The sequence below is a fragment of the Tauraco erythrolophus genome, chromosome 18 (assembly GCF_009769465.1).
Source record: "Tauraco erythrolophus isolate bTauEry1 chromosome 18, bTauEry1.pri, whole genome shotgun sequence".
Classification (NCBI taxonomy): domain Eukaryota; kingdom Metazoa; phylum Chordata; class Aves; order Musophagiformes; family Musophagidae; genus Tauraco; species Tauraco erythrolophus.
In genome coordinates, this window is record NC_141482.1 from 17,911,954 (window position 1) to 17,929,935 (window position 17,982).

The following is a 17,982-nucleotide window of genomic DNA, read 5'->3' on the forward strand; positions in this document are numbered from 1 at the left end:
AAAGTGTTAGTTACCTTGTGTTGCTGAACTTCCATATTAATGCAAGACTCTCCCTGTGCTTTGTGGTGCCTGGGACTCTGTCTCATTACACAGGAATTAAGTTACTGATTTGAATATGTACATGTGTTGTCCACTCTGACAGGCTTATCACCACAGGCTACAAAAATATTGTTGTCATGGACCTCAAACATTACTTTTTTCAGCCTTCATAGGCTTTTTTCCTCCCTGTTCAGAGTTCTAGGTGTCACAAAATACAAAAATTAAATGAACAATGGAGGAAATGCTCTACATTTTTAGGTAAGAACTTTCCTCAGTCTTGTGATTTCTCATAGTATTTCCATGGAATGTACAATTCATTACAAAAGAACACAGTTATATGAATAGTTTTTATTTATTGCTGACAATTAGAACGTGGTCACAAGAGACTGTATTAATTATCTGATAGAAAAGTCAAAACTGAGAGCTTAAGACAATGAGATTTGTTAAAGCAGTGAAACTATTTCTACAAGGAAGTGGCTTAATTTTTCTAGAGAAGAGGACAAAAAAAGAAATGCAATTAGAGAGTAAATAGTTAAGCACTGTGAAAGCAGGAGACTTGATTCTATTGCAATGTAAGAAGTAACCAATTTTTGTGGAAAGTTTCTTGCTGTCATCATTGTTCCTATATAGAGAAGAATGTCTTGCCATGTTAATGCTGTAATAGGAGATTGATTCCATCACATTATGCAGGTGCTACTGCAATGGTTACAAATCCCTTAACATGTGAAAATTTGTCACAAGAGAAGTCTACTTGCAGCTGTAAGGGCCCAGTCCTGCGAGGCGTGAATTCAAAATAAATTTTTGATCTCTCCTTTGGTGCCAGTCGTGCTAGACTGAAGGAAAAAAAAAAATATTCAGGCTTGCATTGTCTTTCTTTGAGATTCCCAAGAAGCAGAACTGCATGACAGCCATGACCTCAACAGTTACTTGAGACCTAGTCTTTCTTTTTGAGAATTACTGAGGGTTTGAGGCTTTGTGTAGACTAGAAAATGAGAAAAGCTAGTACCATCTTCATTTACTCTTGAATAGACTGATGGAAATGAGAAGTGCTGTGCCATGCTTCCATGTTCGGGCTGGGTACAAGTTTGAATAGTCAACATAAACTCAGAATAGGAGAACTCTGATGTCAAAGATCAGTCCTCTGTCCAATGCCTACTTGGTTCATATTCATTTTGGCAATAATATGATTTTTCTAATGGCCAGGGCGCTTTGTTTTGTGTCTCTTTTTGGCCTAAATTGGTTTAACCTTTCACTGGAATAATGTTTTTCATATTTTTATGGATTATTATGTCCAAATACTTCCAGAGCCACAGACTCTTTCATAATAAAACAAGCTTTAGGAAATATGAACTACTCAACACTGAGTTAATCCATAAAGCAGTAGAGTCTAGGGGAAAAGAGAAAAGTAAAAGACTATTCGCTCTTATGTTTTGAAAAGGCATGATTTTCTCCTACTTTAAAGGAGAACATAGCAACTTCTCATTTGAGCTGAAACAAGGGGAGCCGTGGCAGTATCTTATTTATTTGCTTTAGCTCAGACTTATTTTTGTGGAATTAGGGTACTGTACATAAAAATAGAAACACAAAGCCAAACTGTAGAAGAAATACCAGAGACAAAAGAATTTTACATGCCCGTTTGCTTTGCTGGGAAGGAAGGATGTTAGCAATTTTTAATTGTTAAAGAAGTTCTTGTGTAGAAAAAAATAATACATGATTGAGAAATCATAGTATCTCAATATATATTTGGTGGCATTTTTATTTTCATAAATGGAAAATATGAAAAAGACAATTCAACTATGATTTTTTTTTTTTTTCTTACTGAGAAACTTGCCATGCTATTGGTCATGTTAGAAGCACTGAGTAAATGCTACGGCTTTCACTTACTGTATCTTGACCTGTTGATTCATCAAAGTCACTAGTAGTATACAGCGGTTCACAGGTTCCGGGAGGGGATTGGCATATGAGATCTCTAAAGTAACAGCTTTGTTCACTACAACCCGCCGAGGAATCTAAATGACAAAGATACATTTCTGATCATTTACTGTTTTACACTTTTCTGGAGTCAGACTTGAGTCAAACTGTAAGCAGAGCATCTCTTACATTTGAGGATGAATGAGATATTTGTAGGAGCAGTGAAATTTATCTGATAGGTGGTGTGCCTTTCCTAATACTTCAGAATAGACTTGAATTAGCTAAATAGTGCTATTAAACTGTATGCAATGTTTTGTGCACAATTTCAGTGAAATAGAGCCCTGACTATACAGACACATCTCAGTAAATCTGTCTGATCTTTGGGTTGCTGAGTGGCTTTTTTTTTTTTTGGCACATCATTGATTAGGATTAAAGTGTTAAAACAATATAAACTAGCCCTAACATAGATTAGAATTAAAGGTTTAAGTCTGTATTTTGGGAGTAAGCTAGGTTGTTTAAAGGCAACACAAGCACTTGCCAATGACTAAAATACAGATGAAATCAAAACAAGTTCTATGAACATAAAGCAGTGGCATCTGACTGGGAAAGGAAGAAGGTAGCAGAGCTGTTCTGAAGAACAGGAGGCGGTTCAGGCAAAGATTCAAAATTGGACTCTCACATGCTTACTTTCTCGATTTAAACAGGCAGAATTTTAGAGCAATATCTGAAATTGCGGCCTAAATTAATGCATTTATCCCCAAATTCTCATCGTAAGATCTGAGCTCCAGAAAGACTCTTTAGTTCTTTCTGTCTGTTCAGGACATCAGGGAGAGAATTGTTTACCTTAATTATAATGTTTGTGTCCTCTAAAATGATTGTCTTCTCCACCAGCAACTTTACCCCATGCATGTTTAGGACTTCACACAAAGCAGTAACTTGGATCCTTTTGTCAGTAGTCAGATATTTTCCATAATAAGAATAAGGAATCTTTAACCGGATATGTTTCCCTGGAATTCAGACATATATTTAGGAACCATTACATTCTCAAAGAATGCTAAAGAAAAGAGAGTTATCATGAAGGTTTTTGAAATTATTGAAGAGAACAGAAGACAAGACATCTAGAGTCTGTTTATATTTCTTCCTTGTGAGACTGGTTGTGTATTTCTCTCGTCTCGTGATCCTTTTCTACTTTAACTCATTTGACCCTTACAGTTTTGAATGGGGGATTTTGGCCTGAAACTCAGAATGTGCTCATCTGCATTCCTCTGGATTCCTGTCCCTTTGTATTTCTTATAATCAAAGATATACCTTTTTTTTTTTCCCTTTTTCTGTATTCCCTCCTTATATCCTATTTGGTTTACCTCAGTCAAGATGAAAGCTTGGATCAAGTTTCACAAAGATCCTTTTCAAGTGATCTGGTCAGCTGCTTATTGTTGTAGTCCTACAACTTTTCTGCTTTGTATGGAAAAAATGTTCGTCTTTGCAGACTTTGGGAATGAAAAAGATCTCTATAATAGTTTTAATAGCCCTGACTCTTCAAAAGAGAAACAGAGAGTTTCACTGTAATTTTTAACCTTTGTCCTAGTTAATTTCTATTAAAGTGTTGCCTGTTGAGTGCCAGAAAGCGTACATCAGACTTTTTTAATTTAAGTGTTCCTATACTTGTAATAATCACCACAGACAGACCCGGGCGCGCACACACACACACACACACATATATATATATGTATATATATAGAGAGAGTACTGCTTCTGGACTTATAATATAAATGTAGACTTCTGTATAACGTTTCATAAGACTTTCAGTTCCTGGTTGAACTAGTGAAAATTTTCAGAGGAGAAAAAAAAAATCTTGTAAAATATAGTCATAAACAATGCTATTAAGAGATGCAACAAGTAGATGCACTACCACTACAGGGCTGATACAGATATGATACCGATGTTCTTCATTCCAGTTGCGTTCATGTGGCTAAGAGGGCTATATTGGCTCCTTAGGGACATTACAAGTTACCTTGTTTAGAACCAAGATCCACAGAAGTGGTTGCCTTCAGGATCTCTGCCACTGCTCTCCTTGTATACAGGATAGTTGAGGCACTCATGTCCACCTTCACAGACTTGTGGTCAAAAGACAGGTTATTGAGAATTAAGATTAGGGTAATGTCTTTGCCAAATACTGGAGGTTCAGCAAGCTTGAATTTCCCAGAGATCCCAGGGTTTCTGATTGTCTCTGAAGATCTTCCATCTGAAGATTCTGTGTGTCCTTCTGTGATGTTTGAGCCAAATATCTTGGCCAAGGCCTTTTTATAAACTCGTCTTTCTTCAGAAGAACCTGGTTGAAGGAGAGAATGAAGTAAAATTCATACTTTTGTTGCCATTGCACCTTCTTTGTGCAAAGACTTTCAGGATCATGTAATATGCAATGCCTAAAAGTTCCCCATATTTTTGTTATGCCTCTGTTCAGGTTTTTTACAAGAAAGTAATAAACATATTGTAATAAGAAAAATAAGTCACTAAAATGAAATATGACACATTTGTATTTGTTTAGGATGCAAGATTTCTTTTTCTTTTGTCAGAACGCGCAGTAGTGTGATAAGCATTACTTTGCTAATTTGATGATAACCAGCCTCTGTGCTAAATATGGTTGCACTAGAACTTTGAGGAGTGAAGTATTGAAATATGGCCACCGATTCTGAATGGCAAACTTTATAAAAAGTGACATACATCTTCCTTTTTTTAAGACTTTGATTCACAAACATTAAACAAACTATTACGTGAAATCAGTAATCCTAAATGTAAAAAAAAAAAAAAAAAAGAAAGGCATAGGTAGCAAGTTTTTGAGCGAAGATAAAAATATTCCTGCAAACATATGGCTATGCAGTTCTTAACCTTTGGTGCTTTGTTTTCCTAAGTACAGACGAATGGCACTTAGTCCCTTTACTGTTTCCTGGTATTTTTATTTCCAGAATCCAACAATGTGGAGACTGAGTCCACCAGGAGTGCAAACATAACAACTGAATGGCTGTATAGCTGATGGCTGCTTCAGAGCAGAAGCACAAGAGAGCATAACTCAGTGAATTTTTACAGTCACAGAGGGAGACTGAGTCAGTGCTCTTGGGAGTGGGATGTAGTGGGGTCTTCAAAGGGAAGGATGATGAGTTGGAATGGACACAGCAAGAATTTATTTGCTGAGAGAGACTGATCATGAGGTCATATGGGAGATGAATGTCTAGTGTTAGAGAAGGGGGCCTACAAGAAAGAAGAGAGGGAATTTTTACAAGGTTGTATAGTGATAAGACAAGGGGCAATGGCTTTAAACTGAAAGAGGGGAGATTGAGATTAGATACAAGGAAGAAATTTTTTACAGTGAGGGTGGTGAAGCACTGGAACAGGTTGCCCAGAGAAGTTGTGGATGTCCCATCCCTGGAAGTGTTCAAGGCCAGGTTGGATGGGGCTTTGAGCAACCTGGTGTAGTGGAAGGTGTCCCTGCCCATGGCAGGGGGGTTGGAACTAGATGATCTTTGAGATCCCTTCCAACCCTAACGATTCTGTGATTCGATTGTTGCCCCACTCCCTCTGCCAGCTTTGACAGAAAACTAGTACTCACTAATCTGTGACTTCCCATACTACAGACCTGTGTACAGCTTGTGATACATGACGGACTCAGTTTTAAAACTTTTTGATATGGCACCTTGAGAGTCTGTCTGCCTTGGGTAGTAAAACGTATTTTATAGCCCTGTTTTGTGTATATATTAAATTTTGTACTTCTGTGTAAGAGACAAAGTATATTTTGTATTGTGTCTTAATAAGGAAACAGTACTGAATACACACAAACAGAAATATAATACCCATTGTATTAAGAAAGTAGTCTGAGAACACTGGCAGAAATATTTTCTGAAAGAAGGGGAGAGATGCTCAAACAAAACAGGTTACCCATCCTAGCTTTCTAGCACCAAGAATTCAGTAGAAGATAATTCATGATAATTCCTTTACCTTCTGGATATTTGTAGTTATAGGTGACATCCACACGGGAATTGCTGCCTACAGCTTTGGTGCTGATAAACCTGCCAATTATTTCCGTATCACAATAAACTCTTTTCTTAGTTCCATCGTTGTATACAATCCATCTGTTGCAATCGGCGTTTACCTCTGTATAGACAAATAAAGTGTCGTAATCCAAGTCTACATCACCTTCTTTGATGGCTATGACAGATGCAGGGCCACACTGAAATAATCCTAAAACATAGAGAGGAAAAAAAAAGCCAAAATTTGTTAGTCATGGTCAGTTTGAAGAAGGAACCTTAAGTCATGCTAAGAACTTACACTATTACCTTTACTTTGTTCCTGTGGAGTTGCGTCTAAAACCTGCCATCCATTGTATGATGTTCCCAGATCTGGGCGAATGAACCAGCTTTCGTTCCAGACATGATAATCCCTGGGGACAAAGAACAATGTCTAGGAAGTATAGCGATATATAGAGTCATACAAACTTCCAATTTGAAAGGAGTAAGGAATTTTGTTTTTTAGAGATGACGCAAGCTGTCTAGTTACAGCAACTCAGTACCTCTTTCAAAGGATAGATTTACTGCCTGCTTTTGAGGTGTGTACCTCAGGGCGGGGAGGGAGAGAATATAGGTGTCAACAGCTTGCTTTGGGAGCAATATGAACTATAAGTGGAAGATTTAAGCCTTGAATACAGGCAACGCTTGGTGATTGGGTTCAGTAACCCTCAAATGTGGGAAATACTATAATACTGTGCAGCAGCAGATGTTTTTTTGAAAAGAGATAAGAACAGCACGTGAATAGAATGACCCTTCCCCTGTTATGTTGTGATTTCTCACAGTCAGAGAATTGGAGACTTTCTGAATTAGATGTTACATTGAGACCACTGGGTTTAATGATTGTTAGTCATCTTATTCTCTGCGAATCTCTTTTGTCCTGTTCAAAAACTCTTTATAGCTTTGTTTTCAACAGCATCTAGTGGTGATGAGTTCCACAAACTCCAAAAGGAAAGGATAGCATGAGAGATTGGTAAAATGTAGGTCACAGGAGGACCCAGAAAAGATTTATTGGCTGAATTCTGTTCAGAGGCTAATACTTTTAAGGAAGTTAAGAGGTGAAAGACTTCCCATATCTTTCAACCACATACACTTGGTTAAAGGAAGCAGACTAAGTAATGATACTTTTGGTGAAGTCTGGTGTGCACAGACTTTGACTTGGTCCTAGTTAATTTCTGAATTAATTATTCTGCCTTGGTCCTTTACTTTCTGAAAAGTAAAGTGCCTGTAAAGATTCTAAAACTGGAGGGCAACGAAAGTATAAAATGGTATTATCTGAAGAATACCATGTTTCTTTGGCTACTCAAATTTTGCGGCTTGATTGATGATCATGGATCACTTGCAGTTTACAGTACTGGCCTACAATGTCCAATAACCAAGTCTGGAGAGCGTTGGGATTGTTCTGTCTTTTTCAGCTCCTGCAAAGGGAAGGTCTAGCTAAAGGAGTGCTGGAAAACTTCTAGGGGAGGCTCCCATCTAGCTGGGGAGGATGACAGGCCAAGCTCAGAAACACAGGCTTTGGATATGTGATGAGATAAAGTTATGGCAGCAGTAAACCAGTTAAGAGCATGGAAGGTATACAGCTCAATTATCAGGAACAGACTGCTTAGGTCTTAACAATTAAAAGAGCCTCAGGAACTGGTACGTTGTCAATGGAAACATACTTTTTAAAGTAAGTTGCAGCTTGTTTGAGGTCAGGCACTGCAAAAAATTGGGCTGGCTGGTTGTTTGAAGTAACTTTTACCTCAAAACCATGAAGTATGTTTTCTTTCCAAATGTATTTCTAGTGTATCAGTTTAGAGATTTGTATTAAATTTTGTCCACTCAGTTGCTTTTGTACTACTACTGTTTGTGGTTTTAAGTCCCATAAATCCTCTTGCTAATTATTGGTGAGATGCACAAAATTATATTTACCATGTGGAATCCTTGCTGATATTAAGACTCTTTCCAGAGCTGTCATAGTACTTGTCAATACTCAGGTTTCTATCCACATCATGGGCAGAGTTAAAATTTGAAACCAAACGAGTTGGAATCCCCAAGCACCTCAAAACTGAAATATATTAAAAAAAAACAAAAACAAAACAAAAAACCCAAACAAACAAAAAACACACAGCTTTAGTTCGGTGATTACAAATATCTGAGAATCAAAGTGAAGTGTCTAAATATTTTGTGATTCTTCAGCATTTGTAGTTTTCAGAGCATTGTTCCTCTTGTACAATTAATGGCTTTGTAGTTTTGACAAAACCAGAGGTCACAAATGCTTCCATTTTACCACAGTCCTCTCTTCATAAAGCTTACCTGTACACATCACGCCTGCAAAAACCCAGCACTGGCCGTACTGAACAGGCTTGTAGTTGTCCTGACACCATTTCTGGAGGATTACCACACTACCATCCCATCTGGATGGATTCTCATCTGAATGGAAACTTCCTTGCCACTTTCCCAGGAGAACTCCATTATCATTATCATTTCCATTGATCTAAAAATAGGCCAAGGAACAGAATGCACAAAATCAATTGTGTAATGCACCATATCTACTTAATTGTATTGCTTAAGGTGCAGGTATCTGAGTCTCAGTGGTATAACTAATTCTTTCTGCTTAAGCATGTGGAATTCAGATTAAGTTGTCCATTTCTTACCATGGAACTGATTACTCGGCCCACATATTTAGGATCTCCTCTTCGGGACACATCAATGGCTGGATCCTGACGATAGTACAGGCTCAGATCAAGCATGGTGAGACAAATGTTTAAAAGATGATCTTGAAACTGTGATCAAATAAGGTAAATTTTAAAGAGAATATAGTTTCACAAACAGAATTAGAGGAGGTTCTACTGCAGTTCCTCCTTTCTAAGATATTCCAGCCCAAAAGCGATAGGCACAGTGAGGCACAAAGTAGCGTGCACACTGCAATACTGGCTAAAGACAGGGCTAACTAAATAAAGCAGAAATCTGACAGGATGCCTTTTGTCATTGGAAGAGATGACTGTAGTAAAACTAAAACTGCCAAGGTTATTCTGACTGCAGTTAGTAGATTCTTTTGAGTTGTATCTCTGGAAACATTCAAGGTCAGGTTGGATGGGGCTTTGAGCAACTCTGTCTAGTTGAAGATCGTAGAATCATAGAATGGTTTGGGTTGGAAGGGACCTCAAATATCATCTAGTTCCAACCCCCCTGCCATGGGCAGGGAAATCCTCCACTACACCAGGTTGCCCAAAGCCTCATCCAACCTGGCCTTGAACACCTCCAGGGATGGGGCATCCACAACTTCTCTGGGCAACCTGTTCCAGTACCTCACCACCCTCAATGTAAAGAATTTCTTTCTTATATCTAACCTAAATCTCCCCTCTTTCAGTTTAAATCCATTGCCCCTTGTCCTATCACTACACACCCTTGTAAAAAGTCCCTCTCCAGCTTTCCTGTAGGCCCCCTTTAGGTACTGGAAAGCTGCTATAAGATCACCCCGGAGCCTTCTCTTCAGGCTGAACAGCCCCAACTCTCTCAGCCTGTCTTCATAGCAGAGGTGCTCCAGCCCTCTGATCATCTTTGTGGCCTCCTCTGGACTCGTTCCAGTAGCTCCATGTCCTTCTTGTGTTGGAGACTCCAGAGCTGAACACAGTATTCCAGGTGGGGTCTCACGAGAGCCGAGTAGAGGGGCAGAATCACTTCCCTCGACCTGCTGGCCACGCTCCTTTTGATGTCTCTCCTCATCACAGGGAGGTTGGGCTAGGTGATCTTTACAGATCCCTTCCAACCCGAGCCATTCTATGTCAATGTCAGTTCTGGCCTATTGTAACTGCATTACAAAAATAGTGGGTGCGTTGGAGCCACACAAGTATACTGTCACTTATACTGTGGATGCTTTGGTCACAGATGAGGTCCACGCTTGTACCATGAGCTTCAAGCACATGTAGAAGTCAGTTCTAGCTGCAGTGCTGTGCTAAGCTGTCTCTCACATCAAAGTCCTATTAGGCACACAGTGAGCAGACCACAAGTAAGGCTAGCCAGGTTTGTTCAGTTTGCATGTGAATAGGCAGACCTATCAGAGCGGCAAATGATGAGAGAAAATGCTACTGGAGACAGAATAAGAGCCTAAATGAATTCTTTATGGCTTACCTGTCCATAGTACCATCCTCTTGCTTCAATGTACTTTGCATTGCCCACAAAGATTATTCCATTTTCATTTAGAACATATTCTTGTCTCTCATTTTCATTAGCCATATAGACATCATCACCTGAAAACCAAGTTGGACACACTTTTACACTTAAAGTGGAGAATACTAGTAACTTTTTGAAAACTCTTGTATCTTGTTTTAGCAAGGGGAAAACTACTGTTTGGAAAACACATTATTATTGCTCACTGAACATGTACAGCTCAGTGAACATGCCTGCTATTGTAAACGGCCAGGGTGGAGAAGGAGGGAAATCCAAGTTATATTACTCTAACTTTTTTCCTTAATTTTAGTGTAGCCTTTGTGTATTATCTAAATGTCCTCTTTCTGTGTGGTTTTTTTTTTTTTTGTGGGGAAGGAGAAAAGTCCAGGCTAGCTCACTGGATTTCTCTGCCTTCTCAGGGTAGTTAGAAGTAGAATAGGCATTTGAAGAGAATCACACAGATGACATTTTTCTGTTTTCCAGTCGTATTCATCATGTTTAAAGATTCCTAAATGAAGATCTCTACTTACCTGATCCAAAGTGCTATCAGAAATGTTATTAGGATAATGCTCAACCATTCACTTTGATTTCAGTTACTCATTGGTTTCCCTAGTCTATGGCACAATCCTATGAAAGCATTGACTTCCCACAGATATTTAGGTTATTTTTATCACTCTTTAGGTAGCAATATCTACTTAGCTCTATGTTTAATGTTCAAAATTATTTTCTGAAAGCTGTAGGATTTTAGGAAATGTATATAAAAATCTGCTTTTCTATTTTATCAAGTAAACTTCTTTACCTTCCTTATTTTGAAAATGATATCATGTGATACAAGTCTATTTTTGTAGTGGCTGTCCACACTATTATTTTTTTTATTTTTTCAATAATATCACCGTTGTTGATTCCCAAGCTTTTGGGCCAACATGGGCCTGGAGAACTGTGTGCAATTCCAGATGCTGCACTTCAAGGTGTGGACCACTTGGAAAGAGTGAGAGCAGCTCTGAGAATGCTCAGCAATCCTGAAAATATAACTTATGAATTAACTCAGAATTATTTAAAGTAGAAAAAAAAATAAGGGGTGAGGAATAGGGCAAGCATGGTAATCAATTCCAGAAATTGTTGTGAAGAGTATGGGGTGGGTGGGAGGAAATGTGTTCTTGGTGTCTACCGTATGTAGGATGAGAAGTTATATGCTGAAATCAAAGCAAAAAAGATTTGGTTAGTTAATAGGAAAAAATTCTGATGGAAAGGCTAGTGTTTTATTAGAGTGAATTGCACAGGTAGAGATACTGGAGCTTCCACTAATGGCTGATCATTAAGGAGGAATTCAAGATCTGTCAGGAATGACCTAAGTGCTGAACTGAACATGCTTTAGAGCAGCATGTGAGACTAGATAACATTCTAAGATTTTTCTAGGCCTACGAGTTTATGATTCTGAGCAATCTAAATGTCCTTCTGTAATCACTTGAAAAACATCTCTTTTCTGAGATTTATATGTTGTCAATTATAATGTTCTTTGAATAAGTATACTTACTTTTTTTTTATAATAACACTGTTCCTACCAAAAACTCAGAGCAAAATTAACGTTATCTTAAAAGGAGGAAAAAAAGCCTCACAACACACCACAACAAATCTCTTCCTTTCAAATATGACTAAATAGTAACAACTCATCCTTCTGTTATTCTCAGCAGACAAGAAGAAAAACAAATGCAGTCAGCCACGATAGTCCTCTTTGTTGACCATTATAGAAAGACAGACCACTGTAGACCTAATCTTTTTTAAAATTAATTCCTTTTAATACAAAAATACAAAGTTGTTATATATTATGTCCTCTCATTCTGAAGTTTATTCTGGCATAGTGAGAAACATATTGATATTGATTTTTTTTATTGATATTTTTAAATCAATATGTAAGTATGCTTTCTAACATAGAGATACTTCTAGTAATTTCTTCATATAATCTTCACCACAGAAACAAGTGGCAAGTATTAGACACCTAAGAGAAAAATATATGTTCTACAAAATTCTCAAACATGCTTATCCTTTTATCCTCTAAAGCTTTACAATTGACCATGTCACTTGTGAGCTATAGATAAGCAGGGTATGCTCATTCATTTAATTCATGATTAGCACTCGTTAACTGTACATTCCTTCAATAGCATGAGGACATAATGCATCATTATCAGAGGCTGGCTTATTAGTATCTTAGATTTCTCTTTAAATGTCCTTAAGAGATTTTATTAATGTTAAAACATCACTTTTATTTCATCCACAGGTTTGAAACAAGTAACATTAGTGAATTAATAGGCTTATTGGTTTGTTATCATTATGGTAAGATCAGTATTTTCTGTGTCCAAATTCTGTATTTATTTCAGATATCCGACCTGTGAAACTAGTTGCTTTCAGCTTGCTAAACTAAAAATTTTCTCTTGTCCAAAAGGCTTTTTGTGTGTTCAGTTATCCTAGTAACCCTTCACTGAACATGTTCTAATTCATAATTCCTGTTCAGGAAAGATTAACTGAAAGAAAATTCCAGATGAGATCTTGTCACTTTGTACAATGATATTAATATTTAAATCTGAGTAACTGTTTCCTCTTACACAGTGTACGATTGCATTTGCCTTCTTCAGGGCCATTTCACTTTGGTTCTCATTCTTTGATTAGCAAATACTTTCATATTCTTCATGATTTCCATCTGGCAAGTCTGCCATTGAAATTATTGTTATTTCACCCTAAATGTGTGGTCTTTTATTTTGTATTCTTAGATCTTAGCCCTTCTCAACTACTCCAGTCTCTAAGGTCAGCCAGTTATTCCTATGTGGTATCCCAGCCCATCTGTGTATGGACAATGCTGCTTAATGTCAGTTTATCAAAGTCAGTAATGAACCATTTGATCAAAGTGTTTTTTCAGATGACACTTAAGGATCCACTAGTAGATTTCTCCAATTCAGTGCTTTTCCTTTCATCTCTGCTCCTGACTGTTTCCTTGTAAGGAGTTCTTTACTGATATTACAGGTTGGGAATTAATTCCTGTCTTCCAGCTTAATGAATAAGCTCCCTCGTAGAACTATATCTACAGACCAGATCCGCCATTTATCCTTTGCTGAGAAAATAAATTTTCTACTTCGCTTCTGCTATGACACTTACTATAGCGGTAACATACCCTCAAACCGAATCTGTTCCTGTTTGTCAGGATCAGGGAGCTATTCCATTCTGCAGAAGCTTATTCAGCAGCATCCTGCTTTAAGGATACTCCCTTTTGTTTAGCAGCAGTGGTCATTGCATCATCTGATAAATCTGGAGAGCTCTTCTGTAAAATCATTAGTCTTAAACTGGAATGGCGCAACCTAGTTTTTCTCAGTTTCCGTCTGAGAACAATTTGTCTGGTCTCACGAGTACCACTGCTACTCCAGAGTTCCAGTTCAGGCGGTGTCAAATATTTCAGTCCCTGCAGTGTGGTTTCCATGAATTAGAAGTTACACCACAAGTGATCTTTCAGGAGGTTCTGGGAAGGTTTTTTCCTCAGGACTGTCTATACAGAGACAGTCTGAGTTTCTTGAACGTACTTCTATAATTATTTCTGTCTTCCAAGACATGCTGAGCTAATTAGCAGCTTCTTTCATCTTGGCTCTTGACATATTTTTTAGTGGCCCTTGATTAACATACGGTGAAGAAGGAAATAGTGGATGATTGTGGTTACTTTTCTTTCAGAAGCTGTTTAGTCACTCGGCTAGCCAAGAGCTCTTTTAAATCTAGAGTGGTATATTTTAAGGCTAATCCAGGTTACTGCACTATCACATATTTGCAAAATCTGTGAGTTTAGGAAATTGCATTTCTTCTGCAACATACTGAGGCTGCAGAAATAAAAAATGGAACAGCAAGATATGTGCCTTTTCAGCCCATGGTGAAAGATATGGGAAATGCCAATCTTCTTCATACTAGTCCTCTATCATTTATAAAGTTAGTTGAGCTATTGTTTTTGCAGTTAACATCTACCAGAGCAGTCTTGCTTTGATTTAGGCGCAAGTCAAGGACGCTACTGTATGCTTGCTTCGAGTTCTGAGAAGTACATGCACTTACGAAAGTCTGTCAGCCCTCATCTACAGAAAAAAGTGATCTGCTCAGTCCTGAAGAAAGAATCATAGAATGGCATAGGCTGGAAGGGACCTTAGAGATCATCTAATCCAACCTCCCTGTCGTGGGCAGGGACACCTCTCAACTAGATCAGTCTACTCAAGGCTCCGTCCAACCTGGCCTTGAACACCTCCAGGGAGGGGGCATCCACAACCTTTCTGGACAATCTATTCCAAAGTCTCACCACCCTCGTACTGAAGAATTTCTTCCTAAGATCTGATCTAAATCTTTTCTCCTTCAACTTAAACCCATTTCCCCTTGTCCTATCAGTGGACACTCTTGTAAAAAGTCCCTCCCCAGCCTTCCTGTAGGTTCCCTTCAGGTATTGGAAGGCAGCTATTAGGTCCCACCAAAGTCTTCTCTTTTCAGGGCTGAACAATCCCAGCTCCCTCAACCTGTCCTCATAGCAGAGGTGCTCCAGCCCCTGGATCATCTTTGTGGCCCTCCTCTGAACACGCTCCAACAGATCTATGTCTCTCTTATGGTATCACCCCATATAGCACATTTCGTTAGGATAAGAGGTGGGGGGGAGTGGTGCAGCAGCAGCTTTTTAATGTAGTGATCACCCTAATGTGATCTGATCTAGGTGGTCCTGCTCTGGCAGGGGGATTGGACTAGATGATCCTTTGAGGTCCCTTCCAATCCCTAACATTCTGTGATTCTATAAAACCAGATCTCTGAACAGGTAGCTGAGATTGGGGCATCAGCAGCAGCAAAGAGAGACAGCTTGGGGGAGCAAGCTAACTGTGCAGATATGAAAGCAAATGGGTCAGTTACATTCAAGAGTAAAGGCATTGGTACCTACCTGGGCACCAAGGGTTGAAGAGTAACACAAACTGCCCCAGGAATCTGGAGAAGATCTTGTTCCCCGAGGTTACCTGGAGGATAAGATTGTATCGTCCAATGACAGCGTTGGCTGGGCTGGATATTGTAAAGTTCATGTAGCCGGACTCGCTGGGTGCTTGAACAGCGCTCCAGCCACTTGCCCCCACCTCAGAGAGGTTAAATACAGCCTTTGTACCATGAGATTCTGAAGGGGATGGCCCTGCCAGAGAGAAGAGGTAAGTGGTTTCCATTCCGGACTGTGGTTTCAATATTAACCTCACACTTGAAATGAGCACATTGAGGTGGGAAAAGCATTAAAAATACATGAAGAAAAACTGCATCTCTAAATAGAATCAAGGGAGAATTACAAGGGATAAAGATTATGGTTCTATGAGAACATGGATTAAGCTAAAGGAGTGTTACCTATTTCAGTGACAAATGCTAAGCTCTCCCCAGTCTGCTTTGGTCTGTTGAAGTACAGGGTAATGGTGAAGGCTTGTCCTCGCCTCACAGTCAGCTCAGTGTTGGCATATCTGTCAGTATGGTGTGCGCCTGCGTTTACTGATGGCTGCCAGCTGATATGTGTTGGTGTCAGATCTGTAAAATAGAAGAAAAGCCATGAAGAAGCAGCCAGCATGAAAAGAAATTATTTGTTGGTAAGGGGCATGATGAGGTTGCTAAAAGCAGTTATCTTTCTTGGAGGAAGGACAACTGAAAAGCAAGTGCTTCATTAAATTGATTAAGTCCAGTGGTCAATAGTAAAAACTTGTGCTTGGGTTTTGTTATAGGGCTGTTATACACTGAGGACTTACATATCTCCTACACAGTGCTGGATGCTGTTTTATCACTGGACTTAGAAAAAAAATTACAGGGGCAAATCAGTCTCATTTAACTGTCAGCACCAAATAAAGTGGCCTTTTAACATATATATTTTCAGGATCTCAGAAATGGCTATTAGGACATCTTACTTTTCCTGCTTACTTTTCCCGATGCTGTTTGGCCTAGAGTAGGGAAAGATGCACAGTGAGAGATCATCTGTCTTATATGAATGAACAAGAGGTATTTCAGGACATAAGTTGGACATTTTGATGAAGAAATCAGTCTGAATTTAGCTCTTTCCAAAGTCACAGCTGGACCATTGGGATTCCTGTTCTAGTAGGCACTACCTTCATGTCCTAGAGGAATTCTGATGACTTACAGTGTGCTTAGAGTTCTCTGATATCAAGAGTCTTCCTGCACACATACTGTTATTATGGTTTGTGGTTTAAAACCCATGAAGTGGCTCTTGCCACCTTAACTGCTAAACTACCTTTTTGGCAAGCAAGTATGTATATGATCTTCCTTGCAAGATGGTTTTCCCTTCTGTAGTTCATGTTTTATTGCCATGCCCAAACTTGAGCAGTTATACTGCCTTCAGGAGCTCTGAGAGGCACCGTCCTCTGTGTTTATATCTGCCCTATGAGACTCCACAGACTACACCTGGAGCATTGCATTGTAAGTTTTGGCAAATGTTTAAGGCGAGTACCTTGATGAAGATTCTTCCAAATCATTTTATTGATGGTGGTATCATAAATGCACTGAGGTTGGTGGGAGGGAGGGACAGGATAAGGGGACATGACTGCCACTCTTTTAAAGGGAATTCAGAAGAAAACAATAACAACAAAGTAGAGTGGGACGGAAAGGATGGAGTAAGGCCTATGGCACCATGCACCATTACAACAGGGATCTTCAAATGATCTTCCAAGTCTATCTCATGCCATATAGCATAGCAATGAAATACTAAGTCAGATCTGAAACAATACAGCTGCATATTAAACTACAATTTATATATAATCTTTGAAGAAGACATAAAAGTAAAATCTAACTTATGCAAAAAAGTGCCATAATTAAATTCGAGGAAGAATATTTTTTTTATTTGTAGTCTAAGACCACAAAGTAGTAATGCAAGTAAGCGTTGATGGGCCGAAAAAGATAATCTTTAGCATGACTATCTGGGACAACAGCGAACTGCAGCAGGGTACTGCTTTCTCCGCAAAGCAACATTTTAAAAACTGATTTGAAAACATCTGTTTCATCATTAAACAAGAGAAAACCCTGCTTTGCAATTGCCCAGTTCAATAGTCGTCCTCATTTTAAACTTTAAAAAGCAGAGATAGTCACGTGTCCCTTTGGTAGGGTTATAATACATCTTTGCATTCCCATCTATAGGCTCCGTGCTCACAGCTCTGTTAGGATGAATTACACTAATTTTGTTAATACAAAGCATAACACATCTCTGAAATAGCATTTAAAAAATAAAGGGTTTAGATGGAGTTCTATGTAGTGCCTTTTGAAGTAATGGAAATTTCTTTTCTCCACATGCTCCCCCTGCGCCCCGCCCCCAATATTCTCTGCTTAGCTCAAAAATTATTCTCAAATGAGTCTTAATAATAACAACAATAAAACTTTGAAAATTAAGTTCAAGAACACATTACAATATAAAATTTCCTTCAGATAAGAAATCTGAGCAGATACCTATAGGGCACATATCTTAAGAAAATGGTCCTGAATAAAGTACCTACTAAAGGGAAGCAAATGACACACAGAACTCACCTGCCATTCCCTCAGCTTATGAGGATTGCATACACCTTCTGCTTTGTTCTTCAAAGATGTCCAAGTCACATTAATCATAAAAGGCAAAAAACCAGCAATCTTTTCGTGCTGTCAGCTGAAATTTGAGAGAAGGGAGAGGTACTTAGCAGTTGTTATTAATACCTGTAGACTTGTCAAACGAATTAACTAGTTCCTATAATATATGTATGTCTAATGCCAATGTTCCTACTCAACGTGGGTGTAATTATGGGAGGAGATACCAAAATTATTT

General features: G+C 38.6%; 1 protein-coding gene across 1 annotated transcript; it reads right to left on the minus strand.

Moving 5' to 3' along the window:
- Positions 1 to 721: 721 nt before the first annotated feature.
- LOC104381722 (protein-glutamine gamma-glutamyltransferase 6) lies at positions 722 to 17,718 on the minus strand. Its single transcript, XM_009989507.2, has 13 exons — positions 17,712 to 17,718; positions 15,543 to 15,716; positions 15,100 to 15,339; positions 10,122 to 10,240; positions 8,645 to 8,773; positions 8,304 to 8,484; positions 7,920 to 8,055; positions 6,279 to 6,382; positions 5,941 to 6,183; positions 3,962 to 4,279; positions 2,794 to 2,957; positions 1,924 to 2,048; positions 722 to 872 (listed from the first exon to the last, which is right to left on the minus strand). The coding sequence occupies exons 1-13, from the start codon at positions 17,716 to 17,718 to the stop codon at positions 722 to 724; spliced, it is 2,091 nt and encodes a 696-aa protein (XP_009987809.2).
- Between the last annotated feature and the right edge of the window lie 264 nt (positions 17,719 to 17,982).

Bases quoted from the DNA above. Each gene is read 5' to 3' on its own strand.
- LOC104381722 (XM_009989507.2), bottom strand. The intron at 10,241-15,099 runs GTAGGTACCAAT...CTTGGTTTTCAG, and splicing joins CTTCAACCCTTGGTGCCCAG to GTGATGATGTCTATATGGCT. The intron at 6,383-7,919 runs GTAAATATAATT...CTTTGTCCCCAG, and splicing joins ATCAGCAAGGATTCCACATG to GGATTATCATGTCTGGAACG.